The 17,559-nt window shown below is 42.1% G+C and overlaps 1 protein-coding gene across 1 annotated transcript in view; it reads right to left on the bottom strand.

The window, feature by feature from the left end:
• Positions 1–17,559, bottom strand: part of LOC311054655 (voltage-dependent T-type calcium channel subunit alpha-1I-like) — a gene marked incomplete at both ends in the record, with an annotated part of 249,150 nt that overhangs the window by 39,525 nt on the left and 192,066 nt on the right. The window contains 7 exon segments of the mRNA XM_084070659.1: positions 4,929–5,038; positions 6,263–6,414; positions 9,948–10,140; positions 12,402–12,491; positions 14,417–14,542; positions 15,183–15,309; positions 15,468–15,646. Of these exon segments, the coding sequence (XP_083926785.1) occupies positions 4,929–5,038; positions 6,263–6,414; positions 9,948–10,140; positions 12,402–12,491; positions 14,417–14,542; positions 15,183–15,309; positions 15,468–15,646 (977 nt within the window).

The following is a 17,559-nucleotide window of genomic DNA, read 5'->3' as shown; positions in this document are numbered from 1 at the left end:
TCACCGCTCTGTGATTGGCAAAAATGACTTTCAGGTTCTCTTTTAACCGTGGTTTGATTGATTTGAAAGCAAACCAAAGGCCTCATCCCTGCTGTGAATAATTATGACAAGGGAAACTGTTAAGTCTTCCTTTGATGAAAATAACTTTGGGCAGGGTCATTTGGTTGGACAGCAGGCTTTATGTCCGTTGACGTTGTGTGACATAACGTAAGTTACAAGCCCGGGAATCGTATTCACAATACTGTGCATACGTGGCATGCAGCTTAAACTGACTCATTGACAGATCGAGCAAAATCTTTAAAAATCTGCATGCGTTTTTATGCCATATTTTCCAAATCCCTTATATAATCTGCGGCGGTCTCCCTTATCGCATGTTTTGAGATCAAAGCAGCAGCAGCATGTAAAGTCAGTGTGCTTTGAACTACAAAAGTGCTTACTGTGGTATTGTATAGATTACGCGTTAATTTGAGAGATTATGGCACATATGCCTGGAATCGTGACAGCAGCTGTAATATTGTCACATCAAATACTTGACACGAGACCAAAACTATAATACCATAAAAGGGAAATGGTGCATTGTATCCAAGTTATTTAAAAAAGAGTGCTTATTCCAAAGCGTGCGCTGCTAAAATTACGAGTTTCGTTCGTTTAATTGTAGGACGGCAGTGGCTCACGAGGTAGAGATTCGAAAAGTTTGGCTGGCAAAATGTCCTTGAGCAATTAAAGTCCTCTGCTACCGATGAACAGAGTGGTGCCTTGCATGGCTGCCTCCACCGTCGTTGTGTGAATGTAAAAATACTAGAAGTTCGGGCCGCTACGCGGCCCGAACGTCTAGCGTGACGCGTCGTTCACTTTGCAGTGCCACCTTACAGGCACCTCACAGTGTGAGAGAGAGTTTTGTGCTCTCCTAAATCCACGGCAGGCTTTGAAAGTACCCACTTCAGAAAGAGGTGACGTGCATCACCTCTCCAATGACCAAAACCCACTTTGTGATTACTCAGACCTGGTATGGCAGACCTGTGGGGAGTGTGCAGTGGTGTACAATGTGAAAAGATAGTTGAAATCGCAGGAGATGAAGTTAGCAGTTTATTTGTGTAAAGGGTCGTCGGCGTGGGTTGTGTTGAGGATGGAAGCCGTCGAACTGGTGCATCCTACCTATCTATAGGTAGGATGTGATGTCATGCTGTCGTGAGATTACGTCACACTGGCGTGTCTCATCGTGATGTCACGACCGTGATGTCATATGACGTCACACTGGCTACATACAACGTTACAGACAACCGACATGGCGCAGGATTCAAATTGTATATAATATAGATATAGATATTTTTAAAAAACTTTAAAAACTAAAAAACAATGAACACCCTATTTAAAAGGGCGACAATAGCTGAGTGGTTAGTGAGCCCACCTATAGGACTCCTGAGGTGCCAGATACGATTCCAGCCCTCAGCAATGTGTCAAAGTGTCACTGAGCAAGACAGTTAACCCCAAGACAGAGAGAGAGAGAGAGAGAGAGAGAGAGAGAGAGAGAGAGAGAGAGAGAAAGAGACTTCCAACTTGTTAAATCTACAGTAATCCGCTGTTCTCAGATTGTGTAAAATCCATCTTTCCTTATGACCGTGGAGTAACGTTATAAGATCAACCCAAATCTTTTTTTCTGTCAAGATGGAATTAAAATAAATTAACCACTAAATCATGCTTAAACGATCCTAGTTTCAGAAAGTCATTGTGTCTGTCAGGCAGCTTTTAATTTCAATACGATGAAGATTTTATGATACATAAATTATGTTTGTGTATAGTGACATTACACATTTAAATTGAAAAAAATAACGTTTTGTTAGATGAAACTGTGTTAATTAAGGTTAATTCAATCCTGAACATTTTTAACCTAGTAGGGTCAACCAATTATGAGGGGACATTGTCCATTATAACCATTCTAATACAGGGTGCCATTAGTAGAAATCTTCCATGCTGTTAATTGTTTTTCTTTCAGCCACTCTTGTCAGGGGCCCGCTCATAATTCAGACATCCTGTTATTCCAACCGTTAGGTTAGAGTGAGGATAGGGTTAGGGTTAGTTATAATGGGGGCCAGTCGGACCCAACAGGACGGCGGAATCGGTCTGTCTGTCATTTTCACTGCCTCAACACAAACCTGAGAAGGTATACATTTTAACATCGATCTGACCGAAATGATCGTTTGATGAAAGGTGTTTTTTTTTATATATTGTTGTGTCATCATAACCAGTGGTGGAAAGTAACTAACAACTTGTACTCAAGTATGGTACTTAAGTACAATTTTGAGGTACTTTTACTTTACTGGAGTATTTCCAATTTAAAGTAGGCCTACTTTTACTGCTACTCCACTACATCTCAGAGACAGATATTGTACATTTACTCCACTACAATTATTTGAAAACTTTAGTTACTAATGTAGATTTTGATTATTATTACAAAACATACATTAACCACTTCAACCCTGTATACATTTTGACCATTTGAAAATAGCCAATCTACAAGTTCACAATGCGACGCATTGAGAGACATAAAGCCTGCTGTCTAACTGAATGACCCTGCCCAAAGTTATTTTCATCAAAGGAAGAGAGAGAGAGAGAGAGAGAGAGAGAGAGAGAGAGAGAGAGAGAGAGAGAGAGAGAGAGAGAGAGAGAGAGAGAGAGAGAGAGAGAATCATAAGGGTTTGGAAATATTACCATTATTTGTAATGAAAATACAAATGATTATTTGTAATAAAATCATGCATGCTAGAGGCAAACAGTATACAGTGTAGTATTTCAAAAATATTTTTATACATTTGAAAACTTGAATATAATGAGTACGTTCTACTTTTGGTACTTTAAGTACATTTTGATACAAATACTTTTGTACTTTTACTGAAGTAAATTTTGAATTCCGGACTTTTACTTACGGAGAATTTCTACATAGCAGTATTGATACTTTTACTTAAGTAAAAAAAACTAGTACTTTTTCCACACTGGTCATAACTAACATGGAAGCTTATCCTGTATACTTGTTTTCTTTTGTACTTCCGGGTGAAGACTGATGTACTTTGTTTGCTTCTGCAAACAGATGCGTTGAACAGACACATATAGAGGATGGGGCTTGAGAGAGGAGAGAACATCCTGGCAGATGATGCTCAAAACATCTCCATGAGAGAAGAACGGCTTCAGGAAGAACATGAGGTAGGGGACATGGCCATATCAGTAAAGAGAAACTTGCTGTTTCTAGTTAATGTGCCAAATCATGAGATAAGAGCAGTGTGACTTAGCTCTCCCACAGAGCATATTTTTAAACAAAATGTACTTTTCTTAGAATATGGAACTGAAGTGGACGCTGATGGGAGTGCCTGTCTGAAAGTCACGTCCAGCTCGACAGAAAAAGTCCTTCAGCGCGTGGTGGTAAAACTGATAGACACCTCTTTCTTTGGGTCGGTCTTTGACTTCACCAGTCTCACGGAACTTAGTCCTAAGTTTGGATATGGTACCAGGACTGACACCAAATGATGCTGCCACTCTGAATGCTGGAACACCAGCCTCAAGTTGCCCTATTGCACGGGCCCGATCCTGAAGGGACAAACGTGGCATCTTTCCACCAGTTTTGCTATTTGGAGACTCCACAAACCCAACAACCTGCAGAAATCATGCTCAGGTGCAAATTTTAATTAGGCACACACCTGTGACTGGCACGCACCTTAAGCCCATTGAATGTCATGAATGTCACGACATTGAATGTCAGCAGAAAAGTCTAACAGGCCATTTTGGCACATTTTTGCTCGGCGGTACCCACACGTTTGCCTGTGTTGCTCATTCCATGAATGCCCAATGCTTACAAGCTGTACCTGGTTGTAAAGGTGACTAATCACCGATAAAAATGATATATAACACTTTACTAATTGGTATTAGTAAAGGGGAGATATAATGGCCCAAATTCAAGTTTCCTTACATTTTGTGAGCAGTTTATGTATATTTACTCAAGTACTGTACGTAAGTACACTTTTGAGGTACTTTTACTTTACTGGAGTATTTCCAATTGTCTATACTTTTACTTCTACTCCACTACATCTCAGAGGCAAATATTGTACTTTTACTCCATTACAATTATTTGAAAACGTTACTAGTTACTAGTTACTTTGCAGAAATATATTATTACATTATGAAACATACATTAAGCACTTTAGCCCTATATTACCTAGGCTATTTGAAAATAGCCAAACTACAAACTCGCATCGCGACGCGTTGTGAGCTTGTAGATCTGCTATTTTCAAACATTTTAGTACTTTTACTTTTGGTTCTTTAAGTACATTTTGATACCAATACTTTTGTACTTCAAGTACATTTTTAATTCCAGACTTTTACTTGTAACGGAGTATTTCTACATTCCAGTATTGATACTTTTACTTAAGTAAAATATCTGAGTACTTTTTCCACCACTGATAGTAAATAATAGTGGCTGGGGAGCAGTTAGGGGTCAATTGTCTTGCGCAGGGACATTTCGACACATACAGTAGACTGGTTGGTGAGCCACCAAACCGGTGACCGGTGACCTTCTGATTCACAAACAGCCTCTCTACCCACTCAGCTACACCCGCAGTGGGTAAAAATGCGAGGGTTGAAAAAAAAAACACAAACAAAAACAGCAAAGCAGCAGACAGAGCTGACACATCAGAGAAAGAACGCCGATGTTTACAGCGAAGGGTGCATGTGTGCCCTCTGGGCGAGATAGCTTCTTGTTTGAGGAAGCGTAAGGATAACTTACTGCACAACTATCTTTTATGTCCTTATAATGTATTTTTTAAATAAATACATATGTAAATAATGAAGTGTATACTGAGACAATGTAAAAAGTAACAGTGGCTGAGAGAGATAAGAGAGGCAGAGACAGGGACACACATCAAGTGCAGCGCACGCCGTACCTTTCTTTGAAGAAGCGTCGAAAGCCAAAGGCGGTGAGCTTGAGAATAGACTCCATTACAAACATGGAGGTGAAGAAATAGTTACAGTACTTCAGGGCGAGGGAAAGGGACTAGAGAGAGAGAGAGAGAGAGAGAGAGAGAGAAATAGAGAGAGGGGGGAGAGAATCATAAGGGTTTGGAAATATTACCATTATTTGTAGAATAAAATCATGCATGTTAGAGGCAAAAACAGTATACAGTGCAGTATCTAGTTCCCACTACCTACACACTTGGATGCACACACATACGTATGCACGCGTGCACGGACACACACAACAACCGCCTTCAATAGGCCGGCAGTCGGCAGGGCCAACTTCTTTGCATTTACTCTTGTCATGCTGCATGCAATTATAACAAAAACATTGTAATTGGGATGTTTATAATTTTCATATTGCCATATCTGGTAGTCATGATATATCATGGTTGTCTCGAACAAACTAATTAAAGTGACTCATTTTAGTGGTTCAGCGAGGCTTTATTATATCTGTGATACCAAAAAAAAACTAAACTAAAAACTAAAATTCATGCATTTGCCACCGAGCTCAACGACTTGTGTTACTGTATCATTCAGCTTTAAAATGCATGGCAAATTCCAAATATAGGAGCCGTCAGTGTGTTGTGTAACTTTAGTTGACTGGCCATCCCTTAGGATGTAAAGCTATGTTTGGTATACGGTCTATGTACATGTGACATGAGCACGTTTTTCTTCTCGCAAGGTAGACATCATTTAAAATCACACCAGTGGTTGCATTGTACGGTTCATGCTGCACGAAGTGAGGCGGGCAGATGAGCATGTTCTATTAAGGCCCATGATCATAGAACTACAGTATATGCACTATATGCCAAACTCAGACAAGTAGGGGTGTGCCGATACACTAATTTCACCAAACGATACGATACGATATTTGGCTCACAACTTCGATACGATTTCGATACGCCCTTTTTTTTATTATGAAAATATATGGGGGAGAAAAAAAGTTAATGCAAACAAATAATTCTGTTTTTGCATTATTCAGACATGCAAACTTGTAGCTTTTCAGCTACCCATTTTAGACCTGGAACCCCTACACGTTACTTTACCTTTTAATCCTTTTAATACCTTTACATTTTTTTTATTTTTTAATTAAGTTTTAGTTTTTCAGCAAACTGAGGTCAGGTTTTTAGAATCGGCCTCAGGGTTAACTCCGATTGAAAATTGAGGGTGCATGGAAGTACCTTTTTCTATCAAACTCACACACACACACACACACACACACACAGACACGCACACGCACGCACACACACACAGAGCTTACCCGGGGCTGGTCGTAGTGCTCCAGGGACATGGTGATGACGTTGATGCAGATGATGAAGGTGATGCAGAGGTCCAGGTAGTGGTTGGTGCACAGGGTGTGGATCATCAGACGCACGCTTCCGTAGCTGGAGAAGTAGGGCAGCTTCTGTGCCTCTGACAGGGTGACAGGGAGCAGAACACACAGTCAAGAAGCCTGCTGGGGGCGATATGGGTGGCACAGTGGTAAAGTCCCCTGCCCACCACCACAGAGGTTGTGGGTTGTGGTGGAAAAAGTACTCAAATGTTGTACTTATGTAAAAGTATCAATATTGCAATGTAGAAATATTCCATTACAAGAAAAAGTCCGGAATTCAAAATTCACTTGAGTAGAAGTACAAAAGTATTGACATAAAAATGTACTTAAAGTACCAAAAGTAAAAGTACTCATTATGCAGAATGGCCCATTTCACAAGTTTTCAAAAAATAATCTTTTGAAAATAGCAGATCTACAAGCTCACAATGCGTCGCATCTCGACACCTGCAGCAGGCGCCGGAGCAACTCGAACAAATTAAAGTGTTTTTATTGAAGGTGCAAGTACAAAAGAGGACATTTTTCCACGTCAGTGGTACATTTTCATTAGGTCATAGTAACCGGCCTGAGGAAGGTGCACCACTGGCAACAAAACGTTGTCATCTTTTGTACTTGTCCCTTCAATAAAAAGGCTTCAATTCGTTTTTGTTGCTCCAGTGCCTTTGTTCTTTTTGCTCCATGTACAGTATAACTCTATTGTACATGGTACATAAAACAATTCCACTGCTGTCATCCAGCTAGACTACAGTGCTGCTTTGATCGTGGTGTGCGTTGGTGTTTAAAGGCCATGCATGCAGAGCTGGCGGTTCATTCAGCTTCTGGCGGCCGCAGCTGAGTGGGTAGAGAGAGAGAGAGGGGCCATCTGGGAATCCCACGATCGCCGGTTCGACCCTCCGCCCGCCCAGGCTACTTGTCTAAGTGTCCCTGACCGAGACACTTAACTCCTAACAGCTGGGTGAAGCTTTCAAAAGCAATTACCCCTCCCACAGGGAGCAGGATATACTCCCCTATGGTTGTTGGTGTAAACATTTGTGGGCAGAATAAAACGCTCACCAATAGAAGTGTCATGAGGTGCAGGTAGCAGGAAAACAAATAACAAAAAAGGTGTAACTGCACACTTCTACCCCTCTAGATGCAAGCCCACGTTATATTCTCCCAGAACTGGCATCTGGTCATGATTTGTCATAATTCATTCTGTACCTCTATTTTGAAGTAATGTTCTATCTAGTGTGTCTCTGTCGCCATGTTTTTGCCAGCCTGTGTATGTTAGCCTGTGAATAGCAAGTAACCCTGTTTGTAAGCCTGCAATCTGTTGAATCCTCCCTGCAAGCTCTTCAGTATTTTGTTTTTTCCCGTGTTCCTGCAGCACTCTGTCACGCCGGAAAACTTGGTTTTCCACTTTGAACATTGCCTGCATTTTTCATGCTTGCACCCAGAAGACAGAATGATCCGACAACATTGAACCCAGCGGGGAAGTTTTGTTTTCTCTTTTTGATTATGCACGTTTTGAGCAAGCCATGGAGGCCATTTGCCACATGTTTCATTTGCTGCCCCTGAAAAAAACAGACAGTTTGAAGATTAACTTTATGAGGCAACTTATGCTACAGTATATACACTGTTACCAAGGTGAGTGGAGGAGAGCCCCAAGGCAAATGGCAGGAGGGACCATTTCCATTTGTTTCTCTAAGTCTCTGTCTCCTTGAATGTCCTTGTTTGCCTCTCCGCCTGCCTGTGTCATCCAACTAGTACAGTGCTGCTTTGATCGTGGTGTGTGTTGGTGTTTAAAAGCCATGCATGCACAGTTGTCAATTAACGTTTCTCCAGAAACGTTCAATACATAACTCGAAAGACGCTGAGTCGGTTCTGGCGGACTTCGAAACGCTCGGCACAGCGACTCGCTTGCCTAGCGACTCGCTCGGCGGTGCCTCTCATTGCTCAAGTCTGACAGAAGAGGCCGTCGCCCAATTGTTACTGAAACCGGGTGGGAGATCGCTGCAGGCGTCCAGTACTTCCTCTCCTGTCCATTTGTGTCTTCAATTACTGCCTGTGTGGTTGTTGTTTGGTTTGTCGCTCTGCCTGCCCATTCGTTGTCGGGTCTGTCTACACTCACTATGTGCTCTTTTCGTCTGTCTGTTTCCCTATATGACTGCCACTTACAATGAGTTGTCTGTCTCCCTATCTGTCGCTGTCTGTTTGCCTCCCTTTTCAGTTTTTGATCCACCTTTGCCATCAGTTCTAATTCTTGAGGCATTCTGTTCATTCTATACTTCGATTTGAAACTAACGACACATACAGTGCTACTCAGTAAAATAAAACTCTTTACGCCCGCACCGTTTGATATTTCTTGAGGGACATTTGGAAGCCGTCCCAAATAATGCCCCACAAGAATTGTCGTGAGTAGGCCAATATTTGCCCAGGAACTACTACATTGCTTACAGTGTGCATTTCATTATCAACTAACTTCCAATCTCAATGGTGGAACAACCGTTTAAAGCTTCCATATCGTCTCTGTCGGGTGGACACCACATTTGACCAAAACAGTTACTTGTTAGAAAGAGGTTTCTGCCCAACAGCAATGATATGTAAGTTGTATGTCCTACCCGGGATTCAAACCCAGGAGACCAAACTTCAACCGATATATCTGATGGAATCCCGGTTTGGCCAGGGGAGATACTGTGTATGAGCTTCAGGCAGGGCTACTTGTCAACTAGTAGGTATCCTACCCTGCACCAGGGTCAACAATTAGCAATGCAAGAATTAGGGAGACTACCTCCAACCACTGCAGATGTGCTAGTTATATTGTGTTAACAAACGCCATCATGCATTGGTTAAAATGAGGTTTTATTCAATACAATAAGTTCTGTATTGCGGCTTTTAATATGGGAGTCTTTCTTATGAATCATACATTCGAAAACAAAGCTCTCTTCTTGAATAAACTCTGTTTGATCCTGTCGGAACGAAATAAGATAAACCGCTATTGATCCCCGGGGGTAAATTCAGGAATGAAATTGTGTCTAGACAAGGACAGACAGATTAAAGTTAATGCCTCTTGTCATTTCTCTCCCCTCTATTCATGTCCTGTCGTTCTTTGCACCTGCTCTGCTCTCTGTTCTCTCCATCGTGAAGTCTACTCTTCACCTCCTCCGCTGTCGTTCTTGACCTTCCCACTTGACTTCCCCTCCAATTATGGGAAATTATTAATCGTTTGCCGAAAGATTGTCTCCTCTTAACGAGGCAAAGCACTAAATCAAAAGGCAACTGCATGAAATGTGTACGCGCTCGCGCGTGTGCGTGCGTGTGTGAGAAGAGAAGAGGGAAGTTGGAGAAAAAAAGCTGATCTCTCGATCTACAGGCTCAAAACGTGTTGCATCGTGGTGTGTTGTGAGCTTATAGAATAGCTTTTTTCACTAGTTTTGCGTGACACGTGACAATGTAGGGCATTCATTTTGGAAAAGAAAAAAACATTAAAAGATTAAATTGGACATACAAGGTTTCTGCCTGACAGCAACAATATGTGCGTGCGCACACATGTGTGTGTGTGTGTGTGTGTGTGAGTGTGCGTGCGTGCGTGTGCTCCACCCTCGTGTCCCCCTCCCTCCCTCCCTCCCTCTCTTACTCCTTCTCTTCTTCTCCATGCGACGCTGGCGCTTCTCCTCGCGCCGCTTGGCCTCCTCCACCTCCTGGTTCTGCCGGCACTTGTGGAAGTTCTCCACCACCACGCCAACAAACATGTTGAGCACGAAGAAGCTGACGATGAGCAGGAAGGAGATGAAGTACAGCAGCATCCACGGGTTGGTGTTGGTCACCGGCTGTATGGGGGGGTCATGGGGGGAAGGGAGGGGTTAGAAGAAATGGAGAGAAGCAGCAGGAGAACGCAACACAAAGGAGGGAACGAATGAGAAAGAAAGAGGGGGGGAAAGGGAAGGGAGGTGAGAAGGAGAGGGGGATGAAACAATATGCAGAACAACAGAGATTTTGGTCATTTAACCATGTGTTGCTTTCCAACCTGCTTGTTGTGATGCAAATCACAAGCAGACAACCTTTTTTTTCTTTTTCTTTTTGGGCAGTTTTTGTTATACTTATATAGATACACCCTGTAGACAGACAAAACATTTTTAGACGTCAGAGACAAAGGAAGCTGAGGACAGAAAAGAGGAGGAGGAAAGACATGCAACACATGTCTCCAACCGGGAATCGAACCAGTGACGTTGAGGATGACGTCACACTATCCAGTCACCTATAGCCGCCGGGGCTTCACACAAAGCAGCCAGTCTCTGCAGTCTATGCCAGCACCGGCTTCGGATGCCGTCAATGCACTGAATGGGACATTATCACGTTTAATCAGACAATTGATTGGTCTAAGTAGGTGAGATACTGACCTACCAACGGGGCTCAGTAGGTGTTTTGATGTTATTCTGTGGGTTGATGAAAGTTGGGGCAAACGCCCACCCCAAAACATGACCTATCGGTACATAACTTGGACGGCGCTGAGTGGGCTCAAGTGAACTTCGCAACGTTTGGCGCAGCAACTCGCTCGCTTTTGCTCGCTCGGTGGTGCCTCTCGTGGCTCAAGTTCCCTTGAGACGGCGTGCCTCTGTCGCGGTCCAAAACAAAGCTTTATACAAAACACCTACTGAGCCCCGTCGGTAGGTCAGTATCTCACCTATTTAGACCAATCAATAGTCTGATTAAACGTGATAATGTCCCATTCAGTGCATTGACAGCATCAGAAATGGGTGATGCCAGAGCAGCTGCTTCAGTGGAAGCACTACAGAGAACTTCTAGAGACCGTGAGGTTTACAGAAGAAATAAAACAAAATACAAAAAACGTTCAACCAGTATACAACGTTTCCCCCTTAGGTTGATTAAAAACTGATATATGGGTTGGTCTAATCAGTACAGCCAGTGTCCATACGTCTCTAGATGATAAAGCCAAAGATGAAAATAAAATGTCAACATTTAATTGCTGTCTGGAGTCTGGACACACTGAACCATAACTGTACCAATTAAGAGTCTACCCATATAATGTTCCTCGATGCATTCATCTGCTTTTCCACAGATATATATGAATTACAGTCCCTATCCTATAATAATCCTTTACAGATCAGTATAGCCAGGCCTCCTGGCCTGACCAACAGCCCCTCGGGGCACAAGCCTCTTGAGCACCCATCTAACACAGTTCTTATAGTCCACATTGTACCAAAGATGCTATTCTAAATGGTCATATAAGGTATGTACTAAAGATAAGAGCGACACAAATACAAATAGCAATGACCATGTATAGTATCACAGGACAAATGATATGCTGACACAGAGCACATGTGAAAATAGACCTTTGTATCAGTTGTTGAATGACAGGAACAGAAGCTGTGAAAAGATCCCTGCTGTGTGGTTACAATTCTAAGGCCCAAATGGAGATAGATACATAAATGATTTAGAACAGGTTGGCATTCAAAAAATATCCATTACAACAGTACAGTATGTCATAATGTGCCCTTTTGCGTCACACTCTACCGCCTGTGACATTTCATTGACCTGTGACATTTCTACACGTACAATATGCGTATGTGTGTATGCCACTTTAGATGAACTCACAATTTAACCCATTAAGACCTGGAACTGTGTCATTTTTTGATTTGAGCTAAAAAGCATTATTTTACACTTTGGGCTATTCAAAAATAGCAGATATACAAGCTCATAGCGCGGCACCGAGTGCCGCGCTACGAGCTTGTAGATCTGCTATTTTTGAAAAATCGTGAAAATGTGTGCAAATCTTCTGTATATATATATATTTTTAAAGCGAACATTTTAACTCAAATCTTTGCTTCTGGGGGTCCCTGGAACAAAATATTTTGATGGGGGTCCGCGGCCAAATGCATATAATTTTGGGGGTCCTTGACATGAAAAAGATTGAGCACCTCTGATATAGAAACATACGTTTTTCAGAATACTGTTGAGATTTAGGAGACATCAGTAGAATCGGCTTCAGGTCTCAATGGGTTAAATATGAGTCTATCAGATCTCAGATCTAACATAAATGTTGTTGTAAAATGTGTATTCAATGTGTTACCTGTTGGTCCACTCCTACTGCGTCCAGCCCATGGTACATGATGTTGACCCAGCCGTCCTTAGAGGCGAGCACAAACAGTGACATGAGAGCCTGGGCACAGAGAGGGAGAACAGCTCATTATTCACCATTATTCACAGTTATTCATATTATATTATTCTGTATGTGCAGCTGTTAAATACTAACTTTGTTGATTTTAAGCCAGTATATAATTTGCCTCTTATATACCTATAGAACATACATGGGCAACCGGCGGCCCGGGGGCCACATGCCTTCACTTAATGCGGCCCGCAGGTTAATGTCGGAATACTGATATATTATTGATTTCAGCTGTTACAATTCCAAACATGCAAACATGACCCGCTTTAATTACTTCAGTCTATATTAGTAGCTTAATGACTAGTATTACAATTCTATTGTCTTTTTTATGTCCAATGTAGTTCATAAAGTTCATAAAGTTAATAAGTATAACTAAATGCATTTGAAATTAAATAAAAAATGTTACTTTTCAGGATTCCAATTCAAAAATGGCAAAAAAAAACAATCAGGATTCCAATTCAAAAATAGCAAGTAGTAACGGCTGCAACCTTGGATGACAGGTCTGCAGATCCTGTGTCTGCAGACAGGTCTGCAGACACAAGCCACCTCCCTACTCCTCCTAGTGGCAACAGTGTGGTAACCGTCGAATGGCGAAGTACGGCATTCATTTACGAAAAAAGTTAAAATACGGATATAAGAGTTGTCTGTCCGACAGTATATGCAATGTGGCCCTCTGGAGTGAGAGTGGAAATATAGTGGCCCTCTCCATCATCAAAGTTGCCCACCCCTGCTGTAGAACATAAACCGCCACCATAGACAATTAGAGATTAAAATCCCTTGTTGCATCTGTCATGTAAATGTAAGTTCTGCCGTTGATAGACAAGTGACAAGTGAAGATTTTTTTGCTGTCCTGTAAAATGTGCAGCTGTGGGACATTTGCTGAGCGAGGTCACACATTTTTAAACGCTGCGTCAGTGATTTTGGGTTGAAAGGGCGTATTTTAAATACTATCTGGTTCTGTTAGGGCCCCTATGATAGCATTGTGCAACAGCTACATGGAGAGATGGTTAAGATACGAACATTGAACAGTGTGTTCAATGTCCGTCCGTCCGCGTGCTAATCTCCGCCACCGTTGGCCCGGTCGCTGTGAAACTGCGCACACACACTCCCTGGATGCCACAGCAGAACCTCTGCTCCACATTTTTCATATCAGCCTGTCATAGCGCCACCATGAGGCCGACTTTTGCAAAACACATTTTTTTATATTACTGCTACAGATTTTGTCCAAAAAACACACAAATCGGTACACAGTATCTCTATAGTCATGTGATCAACACTGATCTGTCCGATTTTCCATATTCAATGGAAGATTGGCTTCCAAAGTTTGCCGGATTGGTTCGTTTTGAACAAAATGTCTCAAATCATGAACGCAGCATGCGATTTCCGTGAAATTTTCCATGTAGATTCCCACTTGGCCCAGGAATAAATGGCACCCTTTTCACATTGGCCTGTTATAGCGCCACCAGCAGGTCTAATTTAGCAAACCACATTTTTGGAACAAAATGCCTCAAATCAAGAATGCAGTTTCCGATTGCTGTGAAAGGCCTAACAAGAAATGGCACACTTTTCACATTGGCCTATTATAGCGCCACCAGGAGGCCATAATAATATACCTGACCTGGCGGAGACTTGTGCTCCGAGGAGCACTTTTTCTAGTTATTTCTTTGTTTTAGAATATTATTACAAAACATACATTAACCACTTCAGCCCTATATACATTTCGGCCATTTGAAAATAGCCGATCTACAAGCTCGCAATGCGTTGCGATGCATTGTGAGCTTGTAGATCTGCTATTTATTTATTTAAGTAAAAAAACAAACACCAATGGGCATAACAGATGGACATGATAGAAACAACATGTAAATGTGTGCCCAGATTGATAAAACATATCCTTTAAGGCTCCCTGAGGCATCACTGACCTGTCCCAGATTGTCAAAGTTGTACTTGTGGTGGATCCACTTGTGGTTGGATAGCAGGCAGTCAGACTTGTTGGTGATGTTCTTCACGTCCAGGCCATAGCAGTAGAAGAATTTACCTTTGAACAGCTGACAGCAGGAAGACAAAACAACGACAACGACAACAAAAGGACAGTTCAGCCACACTGTACAGTCAGCAGCAGTGGTGTAAAGTAACTAAGTACATTAACTCAAGTGCTGTACTTAAGTACAATTTTATTTTTACTTTACTGGAGTATATCCAATTTTCAGTACTTTTACTTCTACTCCAGTACATCTCAGAGGCAAATATTATACTTTTACTCCACTACAATCATTTGAAAACTTTAGTTACTAGTTACTTTGTAGATTTTGATTACTATTACAAAACATACAATACCCACTTCAGCCCTATACATTTCGGCCATTTCAAAATAGCCGATCTACGAGCTCACAATGCATCGCGATGCAACACATTGTGAGCTTGTAGATCTGCTATTTTACAAAGATTTCTATACATATTACACACTTGAAAACGTGTTAAATGGCATAATGAGTACTTTTACTTTTGTAATTATTTATTGATACCAATACTTTTGTACTTTCACTCAAGTACATTTTGAATTCCGGACTTTTACCTAGCAACAGAGTATTTCTACATTGCAGTATTGATACTTTTACTTAAGCAAAAAGAAAATGTAGTACTTTTTACACCACTGGTCAGCTGGTTTGCGGGGTTCCTATACTGTACCTGCACCCCCAGGATGCCGAAGATGATGAAGAAAGCACAGCAGATGAGCACGATGTTTCCAATGGGCTTCAGAGAGGTGATGAGGGTCTCCACCACCAGCTTCAGACCCGGCGCCCTGCTGATCACCCTGTGTGTGGGGATGCAGAACATTAAGGCTGCTTTGTTACATTTGTAACTCAAATCTTTCCAACTGGGGGGTCCCTGGAACAAAAATATTTTTGGGGCCCACCGTTGGAAAATCGCTGCCCCATTGCAATCTGTTAAAAAGAAAGAAATCCTCCCTACCTGAGGGGGCGCAGTGTTCTGAGCAGCCTCAGCACTCGGAGCACGCCCAGGATCTTAGCCCCGCCCGCTATGGACACCACGATGTCGATCAGCGACACAAAAACCAGGAAGCCGTCCAGAACGTTCCAGCTGCTCCGGAGGTACGCGTGGTCGCCCACGTACATACCCATGGCGACCACCTGGAGAGAGAGAGAGAGAGAGAGAGAGAGAGAGAGAGAGAGAGAGAGAGAGAGAGAGAGAGAGAGAGAGAGAGAGAGAGATAGAGGGGGGCGATGTGACTTCAAATCAATATAACATGATTAAGTTAAGTGGTGGAAAAAGTACTCAAATGTTTTACTTAAGCAAAAGTATCTATACTGCAATATTGCAATATAGAAGTACTCTGTTACAATCCGGAATTCAAAATGTACTTGAGTAAAAGTAGAAAAGTATTGGCATCAAAATGGACTTAAAGTACCGAAAGTGAAAGTACTCATTATGCAGAATGTCCCATTTCAAGCTTTCACATGTATAACTCGCCACATATTGCCCCCTAAACGAACATCCTGAGGGATAAATGGCACCTTACCTATATTGCACTTTGAATGCATCAGCACTTATTGTTTTACCAATGTTGTCTGCTCTTTTAACTTTTTAATGTTTTTAACGGCCTCGCCTCTTTTTAAATTTGTCTATTGTTTTTAAGCACTATGAGTTGTGGAGAACGGTATTTTGCTCCCCTGTATGCCTTGTGTATATTGGAAGTGACAATAAAAACTGATTCTGAACAATCTTTTGAAAATAGCCGATCTACAAGCTCACGATGCGTCGCATCGCGACGCATCGTGACTCGTGAGCTTGTAGATCGGCTATTTTCAAATGGCCGAAATGCAGGCTATGTAGGGCTGAAGTGGTTAACGAATGTTTTGTAATAATAATCAAAATCTATAAAGTAACTAGTAACTAAAGTTATCAAATAATTGTAATGGAGTAAAAGTACAATATTTGCCTCTGAGATGTAGTGGAGTAGAAGTAAAAGTATTGGAAATTGGAAATAGTCAAGTAAAGGCACAAATACCTCAAAATGTATGCTTAACTACAGTACTTAAGTAAATGCACTTAGTTACTTTCCACCACTGATTATGTCTAACCTTTGCCTCAACTACGATCAACGGTTCTAGAAAAAAAGGCAGATCTACAAGCTTATAACGCTATTTGTGTATACGCCACCATTGTTCAACAAAGTAGAATATTGGGTCGTTAATCAGACTGATCAATTCAGTCGATAATACAAAATGTATTTCAATTATTTTGTGTCGATTCGTTGATACATGAGAACACATCATTATTTTGGTTAATTGCCCAGACCTAGTGCTCTCTTTTCCATTTTCTCACCATTAGTTAATGATCAATCTGGCAGTGATGCAAGGTGTCACACTGTGGCGTACAGCACTGATGTGAATTATACAGACATGCACACATCTAGCTGTATGGGAAGACAAAGGCATGATGAGCACACACACACACACACACGAGCACGCGCGCACACGCACACGCACACGCAAAATGGCAGGCCCAGTACAATAAGCTGTCAGAGAGAGAGAGAGAGAGAGAGAGAGAGAGAGAGAGAGAGAGAGAGAGAGAGAGAGAGAGATAATAAAAGAGAGAGGGAGAGAAAGTCAGGTAGAGAGAAAGAGAGGGATTGAGAAAAGAGTTGTCAGCAACTACTACGGTCTGCTGGCAACTCCTGACACTAACGAGACATGTGACACATGGTGAAACGCACGCAAGCACATACACACACACATACACACTCACACACGCACAATTAGTCTCCTGAGAGGAGACGCATCTGTAATGTGCATTTCACACACAAAACACAAATTGAACTTCTGATTGCTCAAATGTGCAACATTAACACACGCACGCACGCACGCACGCACGCGCGCGCACGCACGCACGCACGCACGCACGCACGCACGCACGCACGCACGCACGCACGCACGCACACACACACACACACACACACAGACCTGTTCAAACTCACATGCACCTGCTGCAGCCAGAGACAGCCTAACTGATACTGATTCTATCTGTCGGGGTCACACTCTCG

This window comes from Gymnoscopelus microlampas (assembly GCF_963454915.1).
Source record: "Gymnoscopelus microlampas genome assembly, chromosome: 11".
In the NCBI taxonomy this organism is placed as follows: domain Eukaryota; kingdom Metazoa; phylum Chordata; class Actinopteri; order Myctophiformes; family Myctophidae; genus Gymnoscopelus; species Gymnoscopelus microlampas.
Note: the sequence above shows the minus strand (reverse complement) of the source record. Positions and strands in the feature narration are given on the sequence as shown.